This window comes from Bombus bifarius, unplaced genomic scaffold, assembly GCF_011952205.1.
Source record: "Bombus bifarius isolate JDL3187 unplaced genomic scaffold, Bbif_JDL3187 scf7180000007977, whole genome shotgun sequence".
NCBI lineage: Eukaryota > Metazoa > Arthropoda > Insecta > Hymenoptera > Apidae > Bombus > Bombus bifarius.
In genome coordinates, this window is record NW_022884362.1 from 4,954,774 (window position 1) to 4,969,114 (window position 14,341).

The 14,341-nt window shown below is 28.8% G+C and overlaps 5 protein-coding genes across 12 annotated transcripts; 1 reads left to right on the plus strand and 4 right to left on the minus strand.

The window, feature by feature from the left end:
* Positions 1–163: 163 nt before the first annotated feature.
* Positions 164–3,284, minus strand: LOC117204130 (phenylalanine--tRNA ligase beta subunit). Of its 2 annotated transcripts, XM_033441255.1 has the most exons (11): positions 3,073–3,284; positions 2,889–2,944; positions 2,606–2,760; positions 2,315–2,384; positions 1,910–2,176; positions 1,651–1,830; positions 1,193–1,573; positions 1,030–1,110; positions 863–955; positions 505–784; positions 164–375 (listed from the first exon to the last, which is right to left on the minus strand). In XM_033441255.1, exons 1-11 carry the CDS (start codon positions 3,128–3,130, stop codon positions 224–226), a joined length of 1,773 nt encoding a protein of 590 aa, XP_033297146.1. In that variant the 5' UTR covers positions 3,131–3,284; the 3' UTR covers positions 164–223. The 2 variants fall into 2 exon arrangements, with proteins under 2 accessions (XP_033297146.1, XP_033297147.1); XM_033441256.1 differs by lacking the exon at positions 3,073–3,284 and having other exon boundaries at positions 2,854–2,944.
* Positions 3,285–3,513: 229 nt separating this feature from the next.
* LOC117204135 (protein cornichon) lies at positions 3,514–4,720 on the minus strand. Of its 3 annotated transcripts, XR_004487023.1 has the most exons (5): positions 4,589–4,720; positions 4,371–4,439; positions 3,946–4,202; positions 3,755–3,855; positions 3,514–3,652 (listed from the first exon to the last, which is right to left on the minus strand). XR_004487023.1 is itself a non-coding variant. In XM_033441264.1 (4 exons), the coding sequence occupies exons 1-4, from the start codon at positions 4,667–4,669 to the stop codon at positions 3,831–3,833; spliced, it is 432 nt and encodes a 143-aa protein (XP_033297155.1). In that variant the 5' UTR covers positions 4,670–4,720; the 3' UTR covers positions 3,696–3,830. The 3 variants fall into 3 exon arrangements, 2 of the variants coding, with proteins under 2 accessions (XP_033297155.1, XP_033297156.1); XM_033441264.1 differs by lacking the exon at positions 3,514–3,652 and having other exon boundaries at positions 3,696–3,855; XM_033441265.1 differs by lacking the exons at positions 3,514–3,652; positions 3,755–3,855 and having other exon boundaries at positions 3,942–4,202.
* Positions 4,721–5,511: 791 nt separating this feature from the next.
* On the minus strand, positions 5,512–7,390 carry LOC117204133 (magnesium transporter NIPA2). Of its 2 annotated transcripts, none has more exons than XM_033441262.1 (4): positions 7,258–7,390; positions 6,745–6,867; positions 6,515–6,657; positions 5,512–6,360 (listed from the first exon to the last, which is right to left on the minus strand). In XM_033441262.1, exons 2-4 carry the CDS (start codon positions 6,767–6,769, stop codon positions 5,626–5,628), a joined length of 903 nt encoding a protein of 300 aa, XP_033297153.1. In that variant the 5' UTR covers positions 6,770–6,867; positions 7,258–7,390; the 3' UTR covers positions 5,512–5,625. The 2 variants fall into 2 exon arrangements, with proteins under 2 accessions (XP_033297153.1, XP_033297151.1); XM_033441260.1 differs by lacking the exon at positions 7,258–7,390 and adding an exon at positions 6,954–7,245.
* Positions 7,391–8,402: 1,012 nt separating this feature from the next.
* LOC117204132 (protein fuzzy homolog) lies at positions 8,403–10,164 on the minus strand. Of its 3 annotated transcripts, none has more exons than XM_033441258.1 (5): positions 9,933–10,164; positions 9,517–9,828; positions 9,179–9,376; positions 8,866–9,065; positions 8,403–8,763 (listed from the first exon to the last, which is right to left on the minus strand). In XM_033441258.1, exons 1-5 carry the CDS (start codon positions 10,008–10,010, stop codon positions 8,406–8,408), a joined length of 1,146 nt encoding a protein of 381 aa, XP_033297149.1. In that variant the 5' UTR covers positions 10,011–10,164; the 3' UTR covers positions 8,403–8,405. The 3 variants fall into 3 exon arrangements, with proteins under 3 accessions (XP_033297149.1, XP_033297148.1, XP_033297150.1); XM_033441257.1 differs by having other exon boundaries at positions 9,436–9,828; positions 9,933–10,162; XM_033441259.1 differs by having other exon boundaries at positions 9,436–9,809; positions 9,933–10,160.
* A 767-nt stretch (positions 10,165–10,931) lies between these two features.
* LOC117204129 (tRNA (cytosine(34)-C(5))-methyltransferase) lies at positions 10,932–14,326 on the plus strand. Of its 2 annotated transcripts, none has more exons than XM_033441253.1 (11): positions 10,932–11,107; positions 11,289–11,774; positions 11,845–11,929; positions 11,991–12,153; positions 12,223–12,330; positions 12,404–12,591; positions 12,685–12,829; positions 12,904–13,221; positions 13,285–13,652; positions 13,724–13,885; positions 13,945–14,326. In XM_033441253.1, the coding sequence occupies exons 1-11, from the start codon at positions 11,042–11,044 to the stop codon at positions 14,097–14,099; spliced, it is 2,244 nt and encodes a 747-aa protein (XP_033297144.1). In that variant the 5' UTR covers positions 10,932–11,041; the 3' UTR covers positions 14,100–14,326. The 2 variants fall into 2 exon arrangements, with proteins under 2 accessions (XP_033297144.1, XP_033297145.1); XM_033441254.1 differs by having other exon boundaries at positions 11,005–11,107; positions 11,262–11,774; positions 13,945–14,120.
* Positions 14,327–14,341: the final 15 nt, after the last annotated feature.

Consider the following 14,341-nt stretch of genomic DNA (forward strand, 5'->3'; position numbering starts at 1 on the left):
TCCCTCCAATATATTCGATTTTAAAGGAAAAAAAGATTAATGATTTAATTAAAATTAATCTCATCTGTTAAACACAAATCAGTATTCGTGTATGATATTTAACGCTTATATTTGCTGCATCATTTATATTTTTTAATTAAATTTTTGCTTAATAATAAAATAATTATAGGAGAAGTGTATAATTTATTCCAACATATTATCAATAATAAGTTTTATAATTGTCTTATAAAAAACATTCGATATCAATTTCTAATATAGAGCAAGGTGTATTTAATTCAAATCTTGAAATTACATCTGGATGTAGAACTCCCATCTTTCCAATCACTTTATCATAACATAATATTTCCGCACAACGATGAGGGAAGAAAGTGGGATCTGAAAGAAATTATATGGACTTAGGATAATAGATATTATGATACCTTGTTAAAAAACAATATTTCTAAATAAATTGCGTTCTCTTATACGTATAATTTGGTACATGGAATTTTTCATATAATGCTTTACCATCGACAGCACGAAGATAATACCCATTTGCATTCTTACTGCCATTCCATGGCACTTCTAATATTTGTAATATTCTATCCAATAAACCATGAATTACTTCAAAACCGTCAGATTTATTGCAATATACCGCGCATAAATGTCGATTATTGCGTGCACCAACTTCCACATCGTTATCTTTTAATATAATGTCGGAAACTTCGAATAATTTATGAGGAAGTGGCATTTTTTTATTTGCAGCTAACGTTTTCAATAATCCTGGTATCAAAGTGGTACGGGCAACCTGTAACATTGTCATGTTGTTAATTTTATATTTTAAACTAACCTGAGCCTATGGTCTTGATAAACTCTTTGTACATGCCTGAAATTCTAATGTTTTTGGATTTAACACATGGACAACTGGTATGTTTAATAATTCGTGACCTAATTTATCCGCTACATCTTCACGAGAACACTGTAAGGAGAAACTTTTCAACTATAACTGATTTGTACAATTTGTATAACTGTGTGCTCAAAAATTTTGCATACCAATGAAAATGTCAATGCTTCTGTGAATCCAGCACAAGCCAATTCTATCCGTAGTTGATCAGATAATTTATTCAGTGGAAACTAAATTTAAAACATGAATAGGAAATATTTTATCTAAAACTTAACCAGCTTAAAAATCGGCAATTGTAACATTTGTTAGTACCTCATCCGCAGTGGTAGATAAATGCGGTATAGTTTTCTCAATTTTATTATATCCATACGCTATAGCAATATCTTCATAAATATCACATGCATGTATCACATCATGCCTTGTAGGAGGCACTTCGATGTTTAATATATTACCATCTTTAATAGATGTTTTCAAAGACATTCTAGAAAGCAAATTAGCCAATTCCTCCGCAGTTTGTTTTATACCAATGTATTTTATTGCTTTTTCACAATCCATTTCCTCAATTCGATATTTCAAGTCTGGATAATGAAATACTTGTTTATCAGGATACACAATTTCCACCACTTCTATTGAATATTTTATTTTACAGTATTGACTAAAAGCACAAACTATAGTATCCAGTACTACCTTTGCCTACAAAATTTTTCAAAAGTTTGCTATTAGTTGATTTATCTCTTACAAATATAAAGAAAATAATAGCTTTTATGTACCTTTGTTAAATCTGTCGCAGTACATTCAATTAATATATTTTTAGTATTGAGTGTAATTTTTGAATGATCTCCATTGATAATAGGTGGGAGTGATAAAATGATTCCATTACTGTCTTCTACTACAGGATAAACTGGACTGTCCTTTATAATATGCAGATATTGCTTTAATTGCGCATGGTTCTAAAATAAAACTTAATATAAAATTCTCTTTAAAATAAAGTCCATATTAAGTAGGCATTCAAATTGTAAAAACACCCACTTCGTATAAATTCATAATTTCTTCTGCTGTATATTCCATCTCTTGATTAAGTGGCTTAAAACAAATGTCAGTTGGTGGCCTTGCATCATATAAAAATGGACCTCTGACAGTGTCTAGATCATGAGTTCCAATCGATACTAAAGTTCTTTTCCTACCTATATTTTGATGCAATTTTTCTTGAAGATCGATGAAGCTGTTGTAAGAATCTTTAGAAAATGTAACATCACGTAAAACGGCTGCAACAATATGCCCTCTAACTTTCATACACTAAAATATAACATAAAAAAACAGTTTTATTAAAAGTTCAACTTTTCGATTTAATTTTTAGCTTTTATTTTTCAATTGAATTAGCTTTGTTAATTTTAATTAAAAAAACATTGATAATAATAAAAATCATATATATACCTGCTTTGTCATTATAATCTTTTGTGTGTTTGTACTTGGAAATATCTTTGTATATTGTGGTATATCCATTCTATATTTAAAAAAGTTTTCTAATTGTAGTAGTCTATATCATATGTTTATTTATTATTGCAGTTATTGCTAATATATAATACGTATTGTTATTATATACTAATGAACTAATAATGAACTAATGGAATTGTTAAAATAATAGTATGATTTTAATAAGACTCTGTGGTATGAAAACTAATAGAAAAATTAAAAAATTATATAATAAACATATATTGTACATACTGCTTTTGAAATATAAGAAGTCCAAGAGCTAAACCTTCTAAGCATAATAGATCGTATCTATTTGCAGGTATATCAATTTTATATACAACTTCTTCAGATACTTCTCCACTATGATTTAAATTTTGCTCCTTTGTCATCATTTGTTTCTCTGTTGTCTAAAAATCAAAATTTAACTAATTCTAGGATTATTTCGATGTAATACTACATATGGAAATATATAGCAATTCATTTCTTATATGCATTAATACATTTGATAGTATCCAATAATATGTAAGCTGCATACCACTTCGTCCAATTCTAATCCAAACTCAAAACATAAATTTTGAAATTCGGCATCCGCTAAAATCATATTATAGATTAATTTACTTATAAATATTATATTGGTAAATATTTAGTTAGGATAATTATAAACGTAAAAGAAGTTGATACAATTTACAATGTTCATTATTTAAATATTTATAACTTACAATATGTTTTACCAAGAGTTTTAAACAACAAGTCACGTTTAATATTAATAGTCGGCATTTTTATATAATACAAATTCTCAACATGCAATAGCCGATTATTAATTCGAAAATGGTTAGAACTGTGTTGAAATTGATATATCTCAGAAAAGAATTTAAGGTTAGAATCAATTTATGTTAACAGAGAGGGAATTTCCTTTCTGATGTTATTAATTCTAAGTAGGGATAGGGAGCAGCATTGTAGATATTATAAGTTAAGGTTAGGTATATCTGTCATACCTATCATACATATATTTCTGTAGTTCGCAGATTTAAATTTAACAAATTAATGATTATTCGCAAATTTGAAGAACGGAACAAGTAATAATAATACAAGTAAAAGCATTCAAATTTCCGTTGTATAAATATAATCTGACATAATTAAATATTTATATAAACATCTTTTATATATATATGTGTATATATATATATAAACAATTTATATAAACGTCCTTTATAGTAGAGCTTTTCCTACTCTAAAATAAATAAATAAAAGTCTTTCACTTAGACTCCTTAATAAAAGTGTACTGAATTCTATGACTACCTAATAGAAAAAAAAACATTACTTGAGTATGAAATTTTATTTTTACAAAAAACAATAACACGTTTTAACAAATTAGTTACTTTATCCAACAAAAAAATTAACCTGATGAACCATTGATGACTGAGGATGTATTATAAACAAATTTTATTGGCGAATAATAAAGAATGATTTCCATTCCTCAGTGAATCAATGAACTAATCATTCTGAAACAAAATAGAACATATTACATTTTCTTATAATAAACATTTCATAATTAGTTACGTCTACTAGCCCCTACATATTCTAAAACTTACCCATATAAATAGTAAAAAAATGATAAAAGATAAAATGTAAGTTTACTCCATCCTTCCCTTTGATGAATTTTAAGAGCTTGAGCACTCATTATACTAGTGGGATCATAAAGACCTGGTTTAGACATGATAGGTCTATGATAATATTGCCACAAGTGATATATTATCAATGGCATATTTAAAAGCAATGAAAGCCATTGACTACTAATTAGAAATAAAATGTTGATTAAAATGTGTAATCCATATTCTGGAATAACTAGCTGAAATATACACAGGCATGTATACATACATATATATATATATTTTATATATATGTATATATATGCATATACATTATACATATATTTAACTTAAACACTTAATTTTACATACACTTGTTATTGATTTTGTAAATATGATATTATAAAAAACTAATTTCAAACTCTTACCGAATTTAAACTATTGCATTGTTCAATCGGATTTTTATAACCAGTTTTTAATTCATCAAATGCAATAACCTGAAAAATATAATGTCTAGCTAGAGTCATTTAACTTTACACCTATATCGCTAAGGTTAGAAATAATTCGCATTGAACAGACGTGTACACATTTTTAATTACTGTTTTGTTTTGAGAAGCAGACATTATAGTTTCGAAGAAGTACGTACATGAAATATTGCAAAAATGATCAAAATAGCATCTACAATTAAGGCCACGATATATGAAAAAGCGGCTAAACTGAACGCCATTGTAATAACTGTACGTGATGCTAGTAATAAGTTGATTCAAGTGACATAATTTGACTTACAAATGAAGAATTGCATTTTAAGTAAATATATTTATATACAGGGTGGTTGGTAACTGGTGGTACAAGCGGAAAGGGGGTGATTCTACGCGAAAAAAGAAGTCGAAAATATAGAATAAAAATTTTTCGTTTGAGGCTTTGTTTTCGAGAAAATCGACTTTGAATTTTCGCTCGGTACGCGTGCACTTTAGCACATCTCGTTATAACGGATCTCACTGTAGATTTTTAAAAAAATGAAAAAAAATGAAAAAAAAAATTTTTATGCTATATTTTCAACTTCTTTTTTCGCGTAGAATCACCCCCTTTCCGCTTGTACCACCAGTTACCAACCACCCTGTATATATATAGTATAACTTATTTCTGATATTACTTCCTTTATTTTCACATTTTCCAATGTGATGCAGTGAATACGTTGCCATTGTGGAATGTTTTGGTCTCAGTTTATACGTATTTATGTCGAATCTATAGATGGAATGCAACTTGAGATTCAATGTCATGCTCAGAATGCAATTTTATCAAAATAACTAGAATTATTAACAAAAGTTGTTAAAAAGAGATGGTTTTGTATATTTATAACATATATGACAAATTTGACAATAAATTCTATATGACTTTTATGACATTTATGTGTAATTACATTATTATAATTGAAAAGATACTTGAATACAAAACAAAAAAAGCAGACTTAGACCTATTGCTTCTTTAGGACTTGATATAAAATATGAATAGAAAAGATAATTCTACTGAAAAATGATTTCTAAGATCTATATACATAATAGATATAAATAAGATTTGAAATTTGTAAGATTTATTTTAAAATCAATCACATTAAATACAAGTTATTCATATCTTTACAATGTATATGCTTTGCAATGTTTTACTTTGTATATGCATAATTAGTTATATAGTTCTTGTTAAATTTTGAGCTCCATATGTATGATTTAATTCTGTTTCTAACCTTGTTATTAATCTCTCCTCATCCCTGTCGCTCCACTGATTGTTACTACTTATGAGCAACTTTCTTTTAGGCTGCAGCATATGCCTGACATTCTCATAAGATATGTCTATTTCCTTAAATGCATTTAATAGAAATATTGCAGTTATTACAGTTAAAAAACCACAAGATGAACCCAAGATATCCTCAGCACTCATATTTTCCCATTCCCTGAATAATATTGCAGATGCAATTATTACTAATGTTGTGAAAACTACATAATAAATAGGTGTTACAATTGTGGTTTCATATAAGTCGAGGGATCTATTCAAATAATTCATTTGTACGCTGATACAGAGTATAGCGCTAAATAAAAAGGCCCATGTCAACCAGTTCGTAAATCCATTATTAAATCCAAGAATGGTTTCTTTTAAAGCCAGTCCTAATCCTTTACAACTTGTAACGGTCAATGAACCAATGGATGAACACAGACAAATATATATCATGATATTTTGATTTCCATAAGCAGGACCAAAATAAAAAATAATCAAAATACTGCATACTATTACAATTAATACATAAATAATATATCCTGGATCTTTAACCTTATCTAAAAGCTCATCTAATGTACTGATTTCTTCTCCTTTTGGAGAGTGAATTACAAGAACTGTGGAACCTAAGATGCATAAAAGGCAACCAATCTGGAATAATAGTAATTATATTTATCTTTATATATTCAATAGAAATTGTATTATTTTGTAGTAAAATTTTATTTGTTTTATTTATTTTATTTGTTATTTTATATTTTTGTTCCTATATAATAAAGATAGCTTATAATATATATTACATCATTACCTTTCCTAGCAAATTAAGCTTCTCATTTAGATATTTTGATGCCAATATTGCAGATATTAAAACGCTAAGTGCTCCTAATGGAGTAACCAATGAAGCTGGTGCAAATGCATAAGCAGCAAAATTTGCTGTTTCTCCTACCGCCACTTTAATGAAATCAATATTCTTTGTAGTAATAGTATTATATCTTGAACACATGTACATATTGTATAAGCATTTTCTGTTTCACATACTTGAAAGAAGACCAGTCCACCACATCCATTCTTTTAAGTAGCCAAATCCTCCGGATGAAGCTCGTAATGCACCACGCCTTTGTAATCTAATCAATGCCTTTTTTTTAATGATAAAACTGGCACCTAAATAATTATAACATTGTATAATAATCAATGCTAAATTGTTTTAAATAAATTTCTAATCGAAATTAGAAAATCAGTCAACTAACCTATAAAACCACTAGAACTAATTGCTAAACCTAAACCTGTGTAAAAATTTGTTGCATCATATAACTGTGTATCAACCGCAATTTTTGTTACTCTGCTCATATTTAAATTTTAGTTTTGCCAGTAATCCATCAAAATATAAAAAAATATATTATACTTTATACTGTTAAATTTTTACAACATTATGTAAACGTTATAAGAAACGAAATGTTTATCTGACATTTTACATTCGCCAAGTTAATGTAATATACACTGTAATGATAATGATTGTATGAAAGTAAATATATATAATTCAAAATAACATACTCTATGGATAGATCATTATGCGCGCATGCGTATATACGTACATATTCGATAAATACATATATACAATATAAAAACTGACACTTTATTAGAGCGATATCAAAAAGGTTTATAATTGATATATGTAGTTATCGAAAAACTACCAGTATGCATTAGTATTTGTTACTATCCGCCGATCGCTTATGTTCTGTTTATAAAGGAGAGTTGGGTGAGTTTAAAGGCCGCGTGTACAACGTGCATATACGAGGCTATAAAAAATGTCTGTTACAATTTATAATTCTGTTAAAAAAGAATATCATGAATGTATTGTACTTGGATTAGGTTTTTTAATCTCATCACCACGAGGCAGTCGGTAACACTTGCGTAAAATAATAAATTACTTATAAAAATCATAGCCGAATGACTAATTGATATTATTTTACGAAAAAAAAAACAATACTTCTTATTTTATGAAAGCTTCGCCGGCCGGATTGAAAAAACTAACCCAAATCCAAATCCAATATATTAGTGATATTCATCTTTAATTCTGTTGTAACAGTCATTTGTGTCTTTAAGCTCTCCTCACTCTTATTTATAAACAGAAAATAAGCAGCCAGCAACCAATGTTGACGCATACGCTACTACAGACGCACAACTATAGGCAGAATTCACTGTAATAGTAGTGGCATCTTTTTGTGAATATCTCGGAAAATACATTTCCAAAATGTTGGATTTTACAACATATCCAAAAATCATTGAAATCGGAGGATAGTCAGCTTTTCTACCGTTTCACTTAGGATTGTTCTCTTGCTTTTCTTCTTAACAAATAAAATGCATTGACAACAAAATAATAGTTCGTACAACACGATTGTTATGTATGTAACTGTTACATTATGAATGGAAAGTATCAATGAATGATAATTTAATTTGCAAATTAAAGTGATTAAACAGTAAACACATGATAAAATGATTTAACATTTAATGAAATATGTTTAATTTTACATAAATCCTAATTTACAAATGATTATTATATATTTTTTATGTTCACAATATATATTCCTTATACCTAATAAAAACATAGTATCAGGACATATATAAGGTGGGTTAATGTAAATTTTACAATAGAAGTAAAATGGGATGATATTGCAAAAAGAGATCAATGTGTTAAATTTTTACCAGCAGCCTTGTTTATCAATGAGCAATGTTTTCAATATTTTTTGACAAACCAATCTTACTGTATGAGTAGGAACTGTGGAGGCACATAAAATGCAAAGTATATGATCTCCATGTTTAACTGCATAACATTTATGGTACTCTGAACATAGATAAGTTTCTTTTACACCAACAAATTTCCAATTATCATCTGTTGTATCACATTCAGATTCTGAAGATAATATATATGTCTCTACAGCTTGATGATAAAATGTTCTTAATATGTCCAATCTGTGTGAACCACTGACTCTATTTTTTGCATACTGCATATTCTTACCAAGTATAAACTTTTGCACCTTATAATTTGCTAACAGAAATCTAAATTCCGGAGTGAAAAGAAAAAGATATTATATAATACATTTTGATAATAGGTTTTTCTAAATAAAATTATTTATATTAAATGGTACTATTATATATTACCCAAGTGTCTCTGAATCCAAATTTACAGATGTAGGTAAGTTACGCGGATAACATTGTTCTGCATTGTGTAAAGCATCAATACTATTTTTCCAACATTGTATGGCAAATCGTTCGATCTCTGATAAACTCGGATTGGGTCCACATAAGGCTAATACTTCGACTTGATTGATCAACGTAATGGATACTAATCTAAAAGCTACCTATATGATCAATTGAATTGTCTTATGATCAATTGAACTTATTTTTTAAAATAAATCTTATTAGATTAATAAATAAAAATTGTATTTTAAAAATTTTTAATGAAAATACTCACATTTGGACTTTTATAAGGTAAAAATACTGGAATGTCTCGCGTGCTATAAGTATCTTCTGTATTAACAGCTGTTATTAATAATTTTCTTTCAATGGGACTTAAATTCCACCATCCTTCTGTAGCTACTGCTAAACACCCATGTACTAAGATGCATCCATATATAGAATCCAAACATTCCATATAACCCTCTAAGCATGTCTTAAATAGATTATTATTTACTATGCAGAAAATGCATGAATTAAAAAGAATTCAATTACCTGAAACAGATTATTTTCTTGGCACATTATACATTCTGTCATATTGATAATATCAGTTTTTGAACAAATTCCATCACCAACATCAAGACATTGCAATAAACTATCAACAATTGGACTGCACAAACGCATATCTTTCTTCAGCTTTTCTATGTTTTTGGTATTTTTTAATTCCTCGATACCAACAAACAAGATCATTGCACCAAAAACTGCATTTAAGAATTTATCCAATACAGATTTGGTAGTTCCACTTGCAATAACTATTAATGTAATACTCTGTTCAAATTCTTTCCACATTATCGTAGTATCGGGTAAATTTGTATTCAAAAGTTTAATGTTTTGTGATTTGAGAAACATATGTATCCCATATAGAGATGCTATTTTAGAAAATGTCATCTATAAATATGTTGGGAAGAAAAAGGAAGAGCAAAAGAAAAATTAAAATTGATATTACATAGATTTATGTATTACTCTTTTGTTTATAATTATGTAAATTTTACCGTATCTCCTTCCCCTTTCTGGCGAGAAAATAAAGGAATTCCTCCAGTAGAGGTTAAACACATAACGTGGGCTACCATAATAATGATTTTATTCTTTTTAGGCGTTAAATATTTAATAAGCTTTTATATAAACTTTTACGTTTCTAATTTGCAAATATTTTATCCCTTCTGCTACGCAAATTTAAATTCAATTTATTATCAATGTTATACCAATGTTACGCTAACTTTCATAATATTCTTATTCTTATTATTATTTTTTTTCTTATTTTTTCAGATTTTTGTGTTTAAAAAAGACCCAAACAAATTTTTAAGTACTTTTCCAAGTTTCTAGAATATCATTCAATAATTTCTATTACTACATGTTATATGTTAGATGTTTTCAGACTTGTTTATATAATCGCGCTTATAACTTTTGAACCAATGAATTTTTCACTTTAAAATATGCATTTTCGGAGTCTACACATCGAAAACAGCAAAATTACAAAAAATAGTCAATAATTTTTTGATCCCTAAAATAAAAATGAGACCTTAATTTTTTTAAGTAAAGCAAAGCTTATACGGAAATATGGAAGAAATGAAAAATTATTTAAAATTACTGGTCAAAAACGACCCTATATGTAGATGGAGAGTTAATATAAATCGGAGATGAGTTTGCAATGTTTCGATTAGCGCTTGCTGGAATGTTGACCACATAACACGCAATTTTAGTGAATAGACGTGCAATGCAGGATGTGGGATATAAGAACGGATTTTCAAGAGACGCGCATTTTCTGACTTTCTTTGTTACAAATTGTATCTCGCTGAAAATAATTGAATATTTTAATGAATCGACAGCAGTGATGTATTGCCAACCTAAAACGCGTGAGCTTTAGCGAGAAGTGGCATTACTTAGGAAGAAAATCTGGAGGCGCGACTGAAATATCACCGATGTATGACTGGAGCATTATAAGTTTGAACGTTAGATGCGCCGCCTATAGGTTGTTAATGTGAAAACATTTTACACGAGCCTTGTGTTCTTGTAGAAAAAGTAGTGATCTTGTCATCTGTAGTTACACTAATAAGCACGTGTTGAGTAATTGATAGTATAGCACACTGTTTTACAAAAAACAATGGGAAAAGGGCGGAAACATAAGCCAAAAAAGAATTTCGCAGAAAAACGTCGTGAGAAACAGAAGGTACAAACTTAATCGTTAAATAAATAACATCGGCTGCGAGGTTTGCGGTTATGTTCTATCTTATATATTATACATATACAAAACTTATCAGCCTCCTATATTTTGAAAATAATCAGTGTCTAATTGCTAAGAAAATTTCTTTTCATGTGAACAGTATTTAAAATTTTTATGAATTATACAGAAAAAGAATGAGTGGGATACTACTCCACACCATAACTATGAAGACATTATCAGAGAAAATAAGGATTTTGAAAATTATTACAAAACTCAGAAAATTGTTCCTGAAGAACAATGGGATTCCTTTATTAATACTATGAGAAAGAATCTTCCAGTGGCATTTAGAATTACAGGATCAAAAGCAGAAGCTAAAGCATTAATTGAAACTATTAAAGGAGATTTTTTTAAGGATATCTTAAAGGCACATGTCGAAGATGATTCAGAAAATAATGCAGGAATTAAACCTAAGGATATATTGCAGTGCTTACCATTTTATCCTGATGGATTAGCTTGGCAGTTGCAATTAACCAGAAAAGATATTCGGAAATCTGAGGCATATTTTAGATTACATAATTTTTTAATTGTTGAAACAGATAGTGGAAGCATCAGTAGGCAAGAAGTAGTTAGCATGGTGCCACCTTTAGTATTAGATGTAAAATCTAATCATAAGGTATATTGATCTACTAATATTTATTACATTAAATTTAGCTTGAAAGATAGAAAGGAATTATTTTAAATAGGTTCTGGATATGTGTGCAGCACCAGGATCAAAGACAGCCCAACTTATTGAAATGATACATTCTGAAGAAGGAAGTGCATTTCCAGGTATTAATGAAATTTTCAATATTTACAAACAAATTAAGCAAATTTTATTGATATTTTACAGAGGGTTTTGTAATAGCTAATGATCTTGACAATAATCGTTGTTATATGCTTGTACATCAAGCAAAAAGATTAAACAGCCCAATTATTTTAATTACAAATCATGATGCCTCAGTGTTGCCTAATTTTGCTACTACCAAGCCAGATGGTACAAGAGAGCATCTAAAGTTAGTAAAACATATGAAATAAAATATTTCTGTTTATAAAGATCTTGTAATTTTTACATTTTGTTATAGATTTGATAGAATACTTGCCGATGTACCATGTAGTGGTGATGGTACAATGAGAAAAAACCCTGATATTTGGTGTAAATGGAGTCCAGCAAATGGCAACAATCTCCATGGGTAAGTATTATTTCTTCTTAAACACTGTATAACTTAATTAATAGAAATAACTTATATATCTATAAATTTAAAGAATTCAGTTTAGAATAGCAAGAAGAGGCTTAGAACTTTTAGCAGTTGGAGGAAGAATGGTATATTCTACTTGTTCATTAAATCCAATAGAGAATGAAGCTGTACTTCACAGGCTTCTCGTTGAAACTGAAGACTCTGTCCAATTAGTTGATTGTAGAGATTTAGTACCTGGATTAGTGTGTGATCCAGGTATCGTATATTGTGTATATATTGTATTATACATTGTGTATTGTATTGTACGACTTCACTATTGCATCAAACATTTAACGATGTACTCTCTAGGCATATCACATTGGTTACCAGCATCAAAAGATCTACAATATTATGAATCATGGGAAGATGTACCTGAACAGTGGCAAACACAAGTTCGTCCAAAAATGTTTCCACCAAAACCTGAGGATGCAACTAAATTTCACTTTGAAAGATGGTAAATAGAAATTGAGTTTCTTGTTAATATTGTTATTGATTTAATTACATAATAATAATGCTTTAATGATGCAGTATGAGAATATTACCACACCATCAAGATACAGGAGGATTTTTTGTGGCTGTTTTGGAAAAGGTAAATCACTTACCATGGGAACGTGCGTCACACAAGAGCGATGAAGTTATTCAAAATACTAAGAGTGAAGATGACGACATTGAATTAAGTTTGGAACAAGAACAAAAAGCAAAAAATGTGCATGGAAGAAAGATATTTGACGATATGAACAAATTACGAGAATCCAAAAGAAAACGCAGAAGACTTGCTTCTGGATTTAAGGAAGATCCATTCATTTTCTTCGACGATGATAAGGAAGATGTGTGGTCATCTATTAAGTGGGTGGAAAATTTTTTTAACTTCCTGTTTATTTAATTGATCTTTAATACCGAAATTTTTAGAAGCTTTTATAATATATCTAATGACTTGGATCCTCGGTGTTTATTGGTGCGATGTATTGGTAAAAAAAAGAAAAATATTTATTACACGTCACCCGCGATACGTGATGTTGTATTGTCTAATGGAGATCAAATAAAATTAATAAATACTGGCGTAAAAACGTTTGTACGCTGTGACAATAAAAACATGGATTGTTCATTTAGACTTGCACATGAAGGAATACAAAGCATTATTCAATATTTCGGCGATAGTAGAAAAATTAGGTTATCTAAAGATGACCTAGTAATGTTGTTACAGAACAATAATCCTAATACACCACCAGAAATTGTGAAACTTAATCGGGAAACACAAGAACGATTACAAAATTTTGGTAATATATTTTATAACATTAAACATTAATTATAAATTTCATTATAAAAATTGTTTCTTTTGTTGTTTCAGCAACTGGAAGTTGTATATTGGTATACGAAGAAGAAGGGACAGAAAACCCGTTAAAATTGCAAATGGTAGGATGGCGAGGTACAATGTCTCTGAGAGCATATGTTCATGTACATGATGCGATTCATTATCTACGTTTATTAAGAGCTGATTGTTCGATGTTTGGTATGTATTTTGAAGTATTTACCATACATTTCAAATGTTACTTAGAATTATTATTTCAGAAAAAAATAAATACAAAGAAAATCGTGTTTCTCAAGACAATTCTACAGCTGTTTCTGTAGACTCGAACAATGAAACTACTAATGATGCTGATGGGAAAGACATTAACATAAAGAAAGAAATTAAGCCAGAATTTTCGGACGAATTAAAAGAATAACACATAATTTTGTAATACAAAGTGATGTTCCTTTAATTTCTTTCAAGATATCAATTTCAGTATGTTATAAGAATAAGTAAAAAATTTGCATTTATTTAAAATTTAATAAAAGCGCGCCATTGGAATTCTGACAGGCGAATATCCAATGCGCCATGACAAAATGTATCTTATAGAAACGAAACAAAATGTTTTATAGGACAAAGAAATGATCATTATTTGATGGGAAATGTCTTTTGTTTTAC

What these genes read in the sequence shown, in the direction of transcription:
- LOC117204133 (XM_033441260.1), bottom strand. Translation starts at nt 7,053, where the DNA reads ATGAGCAGAGTAACAAAAATTGCGGTTGATACACAGTTATATGATGCA. An exon ending in TAGTTCTAGTGGTTTTATAG is followed by an intron (nt 6,868 to 6,953) that starts GTTAGTTGACTG and finishes ATAATTATTTAG; the next exon opens with GTGCCAGTTTTATCATTAAA. An exon ending in GTGGACTGGTCTTCTTTCAA is followed by an intron (nt 6,658 to 6,744) that starts GTATGTGAAACA and finishes ATTTCATTAAAG; the next exon opens with TGGCGGTAGGAGAAACAGCA.
- LOC117204135 (XM_033441264.1), bottom strand. Translation starts at nt 4,669, where the DNA reads ATGGCGTTCAGTTTAGCCGCTTTTTCATATATCGTGGCCTTAATTGTA. An exon ending in TCATTTTTGCAATATTTCAT is followed by an intron (nt 4,440 to 4,588) that starts GTACGTACTTCT and finishes TATATTTTTCAG; the next exon opens with GTTATTGCATTTGATGAATT. An exon ending in TTTTTTTACTATTTATATGG is followed by an intron (nt 3,856 to 3,945) that starts GTAAGTTTTAGA and finishes ATTTTGTTTCAG; the next exon opens with AATGATTAGTTCATTGATTC.
- LOC117204132 (XM_033441257.1), bottom strand. Translation starts at nt 10,010, where the DNA reads ATGGTAGCCCACGTTATGTGTTTAACCTCTACTGGAGGAATTCCTTTA. An exon ending in AAGAAAATAATCTGTTTCAG is followed by an intron (nt 9,377 to 9,435) that starts GTAATTGAATTC and finishes AATCTATTTAAG; the next exon opens with ACATGCTTAGAGGGTTATAT. An exon ending in TACCTTATAAAAGTCCAAAT is followed by an intron (nt 9,066 to 9,178) that starts GTGAGTATTTTC and finishes TTGATCATATAG; the next exon opens with GTAGCTTTTAGATTAGTATC.
- LOC117204130 (XM_033441255.1), bottom strand. Translation starts at nt 3,130, where the DNA reads ATGCCGACTATTAATATTAAACGTGACTTGTTGTTTAAAACTCTTGGT. An exon ending in AACTCTTGGTAAAACATATT is followed by an intron (nt 2,945 to 3,072) that starts GTAAGTTATAAA and finishes ATATGATTTTAG; the next exon opens with CGGATGCCGAATTTCAAAAT. An exon ending in CAAAAACATTAGAATTTCAG is followed by an intron (nt 785 to 862) that starts GCATGTACAAAG and finishes ACAATGTTACAG; the next exon opens with GTTGCCCGTACCACTTTGAT.
- LOC117204129 (XM_033441253.1), top strand. Translation starts at nt 11,042, where the DNA reads ATGGGAAAAGGGCGGAAACATAAGCCAAAAAAGAATTTCGCAGAAAAA. An exon ending in ATGTAAAATCTAATCATAAG is followed by an intron (nt 11,775 to 11,844) that starts GTATATTGATCT and finishes TATTTTAAATAG; the next exon opens with GTTCTGGATATGTGTGCAGC. An exon ending in AATGGCAACAATCTCCATGG is followed by an intron (nt 12,331 to 12,403) that starts GTAAGTATTATT and finishes ATAAATTTAAAG; the next exon opens with AATTCAGTTTAGAATAGCAA.